At 40.6% G+C, this 11597-nt stretch overlaps 1 protein-coding gene across 4 annotated transcripts in view; it reads left to right on the top strand.

Moving 5' to 3' along the window:
- The first annotated feature begins 433 nt into the window (after positions 1-433).
- Positions 434-11597, top strand: part of LOC140275161 (ras/Rap GTPase-activating protein SynGAP-like) — a 51902-nt gene continuing 40738 nt past the window's right edge. For 3 of the 4 annotated variants that reach the window (XM_072370568.1, XM_072370569.1, XM_072370567.1), the window contains exons 1-2: positions 434-1684; positions 7723-7826. In XM_072370568.1, coding sequence (XP_072226669.1) covers positions 7727-7826 — 100 coding nt within the window. In that variant the 5' untranslated portion in view covers positions 434-1684; positions 7723-7726. The remainder of the gene's footprint in view (positions 1685-7722; positions 7827-11597) is intronic. The other variant, XM_072370570.1, reaches the window with a different exon arrangement.

The raw sequence follows: 11597 nt of genomic DNA, 5'->3' as shown, positions 1-11597 counted from the left end.
AACCTCTGAAAATTCATATTTCCACACCCACAAAATACACGAAATAAACGAATCCTGGGGATTCTGAGCACCAGGACGTTATTAGAAATCAGAAGAGCTCGTTGACACAGAATGACATGTTTCAGGTCATCCATTTTGTTGACAGTCTACTTCTGAACCACCGGAGGCACTGATATGTTAGTATGATAAAAGCCCAAGTTAAAAAATTAAACATCAGTTTGGATTGACTCCCAAATTAAAGCGAGCATTCAGAGGTAAACTGAGGTGCGGCTTAAATTACCTGACGATTAAATTGTGTGAACCATTTGCCCACTCGAGCTAACTTAAATGAACTTTGTTGCCTCATTTCCATTGTAATTATGGGGCGCAGTGGGCGGCCTGCGTCGTGTCGCGTCATTTTCGAGTGTTACAAACTTCATGGGATGGTTCGGTGCTGGGCGGATTCGACTGCCTTTGGAGGCGCTGGTTTCTGTTCATTCCTATCTTTTGCTATATCTCCGCCCCCCACCCATCCAGGGAGAGACTTCTCCGTTTACAGAGCACCTTTTTTCCCCCCCGTGCACAGCCATTAAATCAAAATTAGGTGTGAGAGACTGCAACAACGCAAGGGCGGCCGCGTCAATTTGGCACAGGATTCACCTCTTCGTTACGAATTTTTGGATCATGGGGACGTCGTTATTCCACGCTGGGTGAACTGCAGATGCTTTCCAAGATTAAATAACCCGATCTAGAGGCAGGGAGCACGACAAAATACGTGTACGAATCTCAATTTGTTCCCATGCTGTATGAATATTTGAGATTTTGCTTGTAGATATTCCAGGATCTTTATTTTGATTATAATTGGGTTTTTTGGGCGCGCAGTGTGCAGTAAGGTTGTTTGCTACCCGGACTTGGCACAGCCCACAGGTATCGTTTCAGTAATAATGCTTTTTTTATGTATTTAATCGGGATGATTAACGTGCAGCGTCTTGTAGTTGTTAACATTCAGGATCTTTAATCTTAAATGCAAACATAGGTGAGAGATAATTAACTAATCTGCTCGCTGGATCGTTTGACCAAACAGGAGTTCAAATTATTCCCAAATTGAAACGTAAGGTTGGGGCTGTTGAAGTCACATGCGCCCAGAACAAACAATTAAGATGACAAAAACCGTCCCCACAGGAGATTCTCTGTATTACCGATCAAGCTGCGTTGGGATCGCGTTACACTTCGAGGATTGCAATAGAGTTGGAGGAAAGGGAGTAAAGGAGGAAGAGAGGGAGAAGCAGAGGAGAGCTTCTGAGCCGCACCACCGAGCCGCCGCTGACGGGCAAGCTGTGGCTCCAGTGATGGACTGAGCTGAAGGTGAAGGGAGCCCTGTGACGGTCAGTTTCCCGTTTCCCTCTGAAGCCTCGAATAACGCGCGTTTGGACACTTTGCTGCGCAGGTGAGAAACAAGAGGATCTGCCCACTCAACGAATTGGCCTAATGAATAAAACACAAGCTATCACAGAGGGACAGCGCTGGCCTTTTATTTGGAAACTCAGGTCTGCACAAACTGATTCCACCTGTGCCCCAAGGAGCAACTAAACCTGGAACCTCAGCCCCTTTCCCAAGTGCCCTGGAAACCTACCGGATCCAGTCTGCACCCACAGATGTAACTGATCTGTTCAGATTTCTTCACCTGGAAGTCCTGTGTTTTTGGGTAAGTGGTGCCTACGAGTGTGGGTGTAGAGAAGGTGACATACTTAAAGATACTTGTCCATCTCACAGCCTGTTTGTGCACAGCTAGGCAGGAGGTACCATGCCAGATGTTCACCACAGCTGCACACAGAGGGCAAGTTTCCAGATGCTTCTGGTTCTTGCTGAACGCACTCTAGCATCTCAGGCTGCATGACCTCTGATGACACAGCGAGAGGTTCAACCTATGTGGGATATAAATAAGTTTGTCTGTAGTCTTTCAAGTGTGTTCTTCGTGTTTGTTAGAGAAAAAAATTGATCAGTTTATTATGAAGGCCTTCACCTTCAGCTGTGTTTGACAAAAGCTTTCACAGTTGAAGTTCTCTTGCTGATTGGTACAAACAGTAGAGTGTTGTTGGGTGTATGAACGCCTCCCAGGAGTCAGAGTGTTAGTTTTGGCAAAGAAATTTTGGAAATCCACTGGCTTTAAAGTGGTAAACACAATATTTCAGAATATAAGTGATTGAATTGACAGAAATGATAGAGACAACAGTTCTTACTTTTGATGAGATAAAACCCAAGTGACTTTGTTTCCTGTTTCTGGTGCGTTACACTCTCATCAGTCCCCTTAAGCAAGAAACACTTGCAGATTCCCTTGAGCAGTTTTCATCCCCATTCACTTACGCACTACGACACAATGCAGAGTACCTCAGCTATTTCTACTTTTTGTATTTCAAAAAGTTATTTGTGATATCTCTGCTAGTAAAAACCCAACAAAACTATATATAACCTAATGGAATTCAAGAAGTACATCAATCCAGACAAACAGCTTTTTCTTTTTGGATGCTTGTAAATTCAGTTAACAGAATATACATCAGAGAGGCCGTCCAGTCAGAATGTGATATTATCCACAAGCCTTTTATCAGGCATCTGATGAAGAACAGCAAAGCCAATGTAAACAGCAAGGTGTACCATGACTAATTTCTGCTTTGGTTTGGACCAGGTAACTAAACTCCAAGTTAAAACACAGTTAAAAAGGTAAAAACTAGATTATCACACAGATTATATAGATTGTTTGTTTGAGTTGTGAAGCAATAATTCTGTTAGTGAAGATGCAAAAAAAGAGCTTTTTTTCTTTTTGGCAATAGAGCACTTTAAAACCAGGTCCGGTTCAAAACTCACATTTCAAATTCGACTTTTCACCAGTATAGTAAAGACAGCAAAATTAGCCTTTTCTGCCTTTTCGCTTAATTACTGAATTGGAATTAAGCTTTCGGTGTTGTGTCGTAGTATTTTGTGGTGACGAAAACAGTTCATGGTGTTGGTACGAACCAGATACAGGAAATGACATCAACCCATCCAACCGACTCGGGTTCTGTCCAATCACAACCAAGATCTGCTGTCCCTACCTTTTCTGTAGAAATGAAATTTTGCTGCATTTTCTCTCTTGTTGTTGTGTTTTACACTTCAATGCCACCATAGATATCCAATTACATTAATCAGATATCATGTGAACCCGCAGTTGAAAGAACAATATGCGTTTCAGTGAAGTCACTGGAAAGACTTAGTTGGGTGGCAATCTGCCATGTAGTCGGTGAGACTTTCGTACCATGTGACCAAGGCTGCTATTAGCTAATTATCTGTCTCTGGGTGCTGCACACAAACACCTGGACAGACTACAGGGGTGCTCTGCCAGCTGGATTATTCATCAAAGAGCTGATTGTGAAATTCACTAACAGCAATACAAAAGTTGAAGTCAGATTTTTCAGGGATATTTTAGTTGTCAGGTAATCATTTTAGTTTAGTCTTGCACCAAGTGCTTCGCCAAAGCTTGGTTCAGTTTACAAAAATAGAATTGTTCTTAAAAATGTAGTTTGTCTAAATTGGGACTTGTCAAGAGCTCTCCTTGTGTCACTGTATGGATATTCTGCAAGAATACTCCATGATTTGATTTATTTATTGCTTCAACAGTCTTCTTCTATCTCAGCTGGCAACAGATGTAGTTAATGTTTGGACGCTGTGGATGACCAACATCCTCACGGGCCATTATGTAGTACAGTTATTGCACACAGTGGACTCTCCCATCTTAACCAAAAAACAATGCAGTGGAGAGAAAAGTGCTTCAGCTAATGAAATGTCTGTTGCTGGAACAAGATAAGTCCTGCTTACTCTGACTCATCCCCCCTCACTGGATTTCCTCATCCTGCTCCATATGAAGTAGCTATCAGTCTAAGATATGAATGTCTCATGCTTCTCTTTATGGAATTATTATGTTAGTTTAGATAAAATAAAAAGGCATGAATCACAGACATCAGTTAGTTATTCTCAGTTCCTCATAACACTTGAGAATCTGGACTTTTTGCCACTCTGTCACAGTTGTCAGCCGGGAGCCCGGCAGCCGGCAAAGAGCTGATTCTACAGCACCAAGTTTCTGTCATTATTCTGCTGGTCTTCAGCCATCGTAACGGCAGCGCACTGATTGGGCTTCATGCAGTGTATTTCTGCCAAGGACAGACAGGATTTGTCAGTCTGATCGAATGTTCTCAGAAAAAAAAAAAGTAACCCTTGTCAATGAGCTTCTGTCCTGGAGTTTCCTCAAATTGTTTTGTTTTGCCTCAGGTCACAAATTTCTCTCCTGTCCTCATTTTTTGTTGACCAACAGAAAACCGCATGATAATTTGATCCTTCTGGTGATTATTTTCCACCCTGAGCTTCTCCTCTCACTAAACACAGCCTGCCACTGTACTTCATCATAATAATGATAATCTGTTCTCACTTTTCTCCCTTCTCATATCCATCTCCTCTAACATGGGTTCCTTGGGGTTTGTGTGATGTAAATTTTGTCATCAGGGTGTAAACTAAGGTCTGTGCAGACACCTGCTCCACTATGTTACAGGAGCAGCAACTGTGCATGAGCTGCAAAACACAAAAATGGACACAGACTTTAATGAGGGACTTTCACAAGTGTTGAGATGCAAAAATGATCAAGTATGCAAAAGTCATGCAAATGTCAAGTCAAAGTCAAATTAATTTGTATTGCACATTTTATGTACAAAACAATTCAAAGTACTTTACATAAAATAAAAGCCTTGCAGCAGGGAGCAGAAAAAGCATTAAAAATATGTAAAAGAATGCTCTTTCCTCCATGGAAAAAAAGGACGAATTTGTGATGAGAATGTGTAGCCTATTTGTCTTTTCCTTCCTGGTTTTAGGATATTTTATGCCTTGTATAGTGAGGTAGAATCAGGAAATGAGGCATCGTAATTCTACACAAAACAATTTTTTGGAGCTTGCTCAATAAGATATTGATATTTTTTTTCTGATTTTGTTTCTCTCTTGGATAGATAATTGAAGCCACTTGTCACAGCCGTGTGTCAGGATAGCTGCTAAGGCACTGCTACTTAAAAAAGGGAACAAGTGTTTAGGAGTCACTGATTTTCTGGCACACGATGATAAATGGCTCATGCGCAGCTTTAGGTTTCACGGGGCTGCCTCCGAGCTCGGTCCCTGAGCTCTGTGGTGCCATACCTCATGGAAGGAAAAGATCTGCTAGTTTTGTACAGCACTTTCTCCAATTAGAAAAGAGAGCACTTTATAATGAAAACAGGTTTTTCATGTAGAATGCAAACAATTTATGTGCCCGTACAAGAGGCCCCATTCAAACTACAGTGGGTTCCATCTGCTCCTGTGGTTGTTGTTTATGGACCTGTTCATATTCAGTAGCAGACAGACACGCTGCAATCTGCAGGCAACACAAACAAGTAGTCCCTCCTTTTTACGATGTCCACATTGAGGATCGCTTTCCAGTATATTGGCATCTGTCAAAATATGCCATGTTACCCTAGATTATTTGGACAAGGGAACAAGGAACAAACTGCCTGCTGCATCTTCTGATTCTGAAAATTATGTCACACAAGCTCCAGCAGAACTGTGTTTACCCATGTGCATCAATGTATAGATTAGATTGGAATAGATTAGATTTCCCTTTATTGTCCCACAAGGGGGGAAATTCATGTCGTTACAGCAGCAAGAAAGATCCTTAGCCCAGGAGAAAGATAAAGATAAAGAAGAAACCCACAACAGCAGGTAGTATCAGTAATAGCAGCAGTTGTACATGGGCTAGTGAATTGCACAGTGTAATAGTGGTTATTGCACATTGATTATTGCACATTTTATCTTATTTCAAAGTATTTGAGTATAACACCTCTGTGTAACAGCAGAGTGACAGTTAAAATATCCACAGAGAAGTAAAGTTAGACATTTCACTGCTTACATGTTAACGTTGGATTCTAACTATTTAGCATGTCATAACACATCTGTTGGAAATAACCAGACATCACGAATGGTCTCAAACTGATTGCTGGTATTTTTCACATGTATTCTTCACATATTGAATTCTTCTTTGAATAACAGTAAAACTTGTGCTATTTTATGACTTTTTGTGTATCAACTCAAGTCCTAATTACAAGACAAGAAATAGAAAATGCGATGATTTGGTTTCCCTCCGCTTAACTGTTTTTGTGATGGATTTTTGATCGCCACTGTAAAGAACTGAGACACGTTCAACTACTGGCAGTGGAAAATATCTTAGTATTCACCAACAAAAAGAAACAGCTTGTGTAACAGCTAATCTGGAGTCCAGTTTTGGTCCAGTAAGCCGGTTTAGCCTGTCGCTTGCACTTTGCAAACACTACTGGATGTAGGCGAAAGGAACGTGCTTGTAGGATTCTAATGGTTGCTTAACACATTTTCCATGGCACCAGAAAAAAACTAAATATTGTATTAGTCTGACCAAAACTGGACTTTTAAAAACTTTTAAAATCCCCTTAAACAGGTTAGTCTGGTGGAAGTCTTACAAAACCAAGCTTCTTCAAAACGGACTAACACACCCAGATAATGCAGTTCTAGCTTGATTTCCTTCAGCATGTATACGTCATATTGAAACAGCCTCATTCAGTATGGCTCATTTACATGTTTTTCGGTTTCCTTTGTCAGATGTCTACATGCATCCGATATTGCAAATTGAAAATCAATAGGGCTACATTAGGACTACATGGCAGCTTGCAGTAGCTTTAAACATTTCCAGACTGTTGCTCTGCTTTGATATTATCCTGAATTTATAACTGTGGTGTCATTAGACGAAATCCCCATGTACTGTACGTAATGTAAAGACAACATTTCTGCAATGAATTCAGCTGTACTTACATGAAGGTTGATCTCCCACAGAGAAAGTTGGAGCCTGCAGAATGTCTTGAACATTTTTCTGGCACAGTCCGCAGCAAATACAGCATCGGACATACCTCAGTCAATAACTCGATTCCGCTCCCATGCATGTAAACTGGAACAAGTGTGGTGGTCCAGTTAAATGATCAAGTCAACCGTAGCTTGATTCAACTGTGCACGCAACGGTGCTGATTGACTCAGGAGACAAGAGGCAAAGACGTCATCTTTAGACGAGTTTATCAGTATGTAAGTTGAACCATTTTTAACGAGAAATTAGAACAGATGCAAATTGTCATTCAAAGCAACATTTTTTTGGGCATCTTCAAACATGTCTTGAGGGGGATTTAAATGCTGATCTATCTGTAGGAATACTTATTAATTAATCATAGTAGCAGCTTGAGGTTGTGCAGCTTTGTGACATTTAGCTTGGAACTCTATAAAGGGCAACAATCATGAGCTGCATGTGGAAGTGCACAAAAACATTATGTTCCATGACGCAGACGAAAGTGTGGATAGTGGTTGCGTCACTAATTAAACGTCCCATATATTTTCATTACATTCAAATCACATAGCTAAACATTTTTTTTTTTTAAATCGAGTGCAGTTTAAATTTTTAAAACAGAATCCACAGAGACACCCACCGTTTACATGAGGAAAACAGAAAGCAGCACAGTATGAAATGTGTTCAACTTACATCCGTATTGGAACTATCTCCAACCCGGTTTGTGCATTATTTTTACACATTATTTATTTGTTTATTTTTTTGCTATTGTTGTGATTGTTGGTGCATTGGTGTCAAAAACTAAAAAAAGAACTCTTACTTATGTCTGTGCCATATAGCTGCATGGACACATCTTCAAAGACGTGGCTGCCGCATCAGAGTCAGTTTGGGTTGGTTGGTCAAGTGGAGGTCTGCTGTGGTGGACCTGGAGTTTTAACCCCAAGTGAGTCAGTTTAGCCAAGAACCAGTCTGCTTTTCTGTCATTTCTCGGCGTCGTCTACAGTCTGTCGTGGTCCAGTAAGGTTTTTCTCTGTTATATATGTTTCTTTGTCTCCTTTAGGCTGCTGTTTTGTCTGTTTTCAATGGTCAGTGAAAGGTTTAACATGCACTTTCGTCTCAGCTCTGCCATGGTTTTCCAGTCCTTATTGGCAACGTGAAGCTTTACAAAAATACCTCTGCGTATTTAGGATTTCTTTTACCACTCAATCCTCCTCTGGAGAATTGCTCACCCTCTGAATCCAGCTTTGTCACACTCCTAGAGTTTTATTTTGACATCCTCTGGGTTTGATGGCGCCATTTGCCTTTTGCACGAGCTTTGATGCACTTCAAGTGTTCCTCCTCTCTTGCTTCCGCAGATGAAAGCAGCCATTTCTGCTCCTTCCAGAAACAAGATGAGATTCAATTCACAGCTAGCACAGTGTGTGAAGCTTTTGTTTCGTTTCAAACATTAAGACCTAAACTGCTGTTAAAGGTGTGAGGAAGAAGCAAACAAGAGGCAGTTTGTGCTGTAGGGCAGCTCTGAGTTGAAAATCACCTTAATTGAACTGTGCTGTGAGATGTCAACGTGGTCAATGTCAAGAGCTTCAAATCGCTTCTTGATCTCTAGGATTTCAATCCCAGCTCTTTAATTTGGCTCTACACACTGACAAGCATAGCAATAATGCCTGTAAATGCATTAGTAGAGATGAAGGTACTTTGATGGAGAGCAGTGCACAAGCAGCAAACATGTTCCTATGGTAACTAGGCCACACTCCCCTTGGCTAGTTCTCACACACAAGCAGAGGGACGGGCAGGAGAAGGACAGGAATGCTGGAAAACACACGTGATGAGGAGCAACTTCAGGTTGTTTATTTGTGTTGCTGTTCGTTTACCTTCCTTCACCCAGAGGACATTTATACATTGCCTCAGCCTATAGAGATATTGGCTATATTGCAGAATGCCCGGAGACACTTTCTCTGTTTTATTTCGCCTCCTGTTTCTCCAAGAATATCTGTCAGGTTTTAGGCTGATCGCAGGTTCTTTCCCGTGGCTCCCTCACACCCACAGTGCCCCTTCTTCCTCAACCCCTCCGCCCACCTCTTCTTTCAAGTCCTGCAGCTCTGCCTCTTCTGTGAATTTTACATTTACCTCATTACGGTGCTGTTTCTAAACATAGCACTGGAGTGGCTCTGAATGCAGTTAAAGCTGTCATTTTTTTGCTCAGATTTTCTGACCATAAACGTTTCAGTCCACCTTTAAATAACCATCTGGTTATAACAGCATCATTACCTTTTAATTCTATCATCTGTTCAGTGTTTATGGTCAGTTAATAAAGATAATTGAACATCTTTGTGCATTGGTCCTCTGTTAAAACACTTTTAAGAACTCAGTTACGTGGCTCTAATGTTATTTTTTCATTTGAAATTTAAAAGCACCAGGCATGGCAAGATGCGATTTTCTTCCATCTGGTTCACCGAATGGTAGCAGGGCATCTCTGTGCAGTTGGCATCTCCGATGCCATTCTGTGTTTGTAAATCACAGCTCAAACTTAAACAGTTTAAATGCTCCTGTGGTGACGCTGCTGGGCTGTGAAAGAACCATAAAGTCGATGCAGACAGGTTTTGCTCCTGTCAGTCACGCTGATGTTTGGACAGCGCACTGTTAATGAATGGCTTGAACTTTCTGCACACTTCTGCAGTTTCTGCAGAGTGGTTTTTCAACTTTGGTGAAGCTGGTTAAATTTGGCCATTCTTAACAAGCACTTGTAGTCGTAAACATTAGCTTGACAGGTCACTTCACTCAAATGGTAAACAATATTATACTCACCTGCCTCTTGTGATACCTACGGAGGCCGAGAGTGGCCTCGCCTGTGGTTATTTATTTCGATGCTGCTATCTTGCGGTCACGAGTCAGTTGTTCTGTTGTCCTGAGATGACAAAGCTTATTATAAAAAGTGCATTCATCTTGTTTTGTCAAGAAAGTGTTGCCTTTTTATTTATCTTTAGAAAATGAGCTTTGATTTGTCGAGATCAAACAGAGATTATGATGAGCGCGAGATTAGAGGTTCCTATGTTTACACCTAATTGAATTTTTTCGCTATAATGACAGTTTGGGAGGAACTTTAATATTAAATCGAGGCATGCATGTGTAATTCTGTTTGCTGCAGCGAGTTAAGTAAATGTCTCCTCTGAAGCACGGCATCTGTGGGCATAAATACAATTTTAACCTGTTCCCCTTCAGCAGTGGCTGGCCCTCTGATGAGCCCACAATTTGCACTCATGGGAAAGCTAACTTTCCAAGATTAACAGAAGATATCAACTCGTTATCTCAACAAAGCAAGCCTTGTTATCTCACAAAATTAAATAATTAGCTGCTTTTCTCAAGATAATGATTTATAATGACATTCAAGCATAGTCTCTTAACTTCAATACGTTTTTTTGTGCCAATCTGTTCTAATATGCCTCTAAACCCACTGCAGCAGCCCAATTACTAAAACTTAGCAGTCATGTAAAAATATTTCACTTTCTCTGTGCTTGAGCACATTTATTTGGGATAAATTGGTATTTAGTAAGTTCTGTTTGGAAAAAGTGCAAATTCATTGTTTGTGGTTCGCTGTCATCATAAACTGTGTTTACTATTTGGAATATGGCAATTACGGAGGCTTCCATATGACACGAATGCGACATTAGCCCCAGCAGGCCTGTCTGAGTCACTGGATGCTTCAGACCAGTCATAACGAGATCCTGTGTGTGTGATCTGTTCTTCCAGACTGGTCTGCAACACCAACATTATGTACAGTCACAATAAGTTCCCACTCATACAGTTTTAGTCAGTAAATTCAGTTCTCATCCTCTGGGTGAAAAAGTGAAAAAAAAAAAAGATTAATGATAGTAATGATAAAAATGTATATTTTTATGTTTGGTCTCCTAACACAAATGTAGGTCTCACACATGAGACAAACTGAATGACAGCTATGAGCTATCAAAGTACCCCCTTAGTACAGTAACTTGATCACACCTGTTTAAATACTATTTTGCTTGCAACAAACAGTGTATTTTCAGCATCCTGTTTATTGTCAGCTTAACCACGCTGAAACTTGTATGTATTGTTCCACTAGTATTGTCTGAGGGAATTTGGGCTCCAAATTAATATTTTGAGCCCTTTAGAGGACATAAACTCTGAAATAGCATTCTGAGCAAATGATACAGTGAAATATGTGTGAGAACTTTTTCACGTGTGATCTTGGTATTTGATTTATTTTTTATCAAGAGCATCTGCAAGCCAACAATCTTATTGTAATAGATACTGGCTGAGTATCTCATCATAGGGTATCTTGAAACAAAGTGCAAGCATTCAGCAAGCAAGTCGTAAGTGTCTACCTTAGTTCTTCTTATCCCTTGATTTGTTCCAGAGTGCAGTGTCTTTTAACAGGAATAAGATCAGGTAAGGACGCATATGCTCCCTTCAGGGTGAACTGTAAATAACAGCTAAATGGCATCATCCCGATCATGTTTTATGAACAAATACCTGCATGATTAATGACCTGCTTCTAATTAGCAGAGTAAGTTGTGTACACATACCGATCTCCATGTACAATATAGATAAAGGGAAAAGTGCCTAATTAGAGTGCTCATTAGCAGTTAAAATATTGTGGCATTGCATTATCACTGTGAGTGTGATGGCATGCTGGCGTTAGCTTTTAGCTCAAAGCATCACTCTTGCTCATCATGATCTA

The sequence above is a fragment of the Leuresthes tenuis genome, unplaced genomic scaffold (genome assembly GCF_036924035.1).
Source record: "Leuresthes tenuis unplaced genomic scaffold, fLeuTen1.0.hap1 SCAF_18, whole genome shotgun sequence".
Lineage (NCBI taxonomy): Eukaryota > Metazoa > Chordata > Actinopteri > Atheriniformes > Atherinopsidae > Leuresthes > Leuresthes tenuis.
The sequence above is the reverse complement of the archived record's forward strand: the minus strand, read 5'-3'. Positions and strand labels throughout refer to the sequence as shown.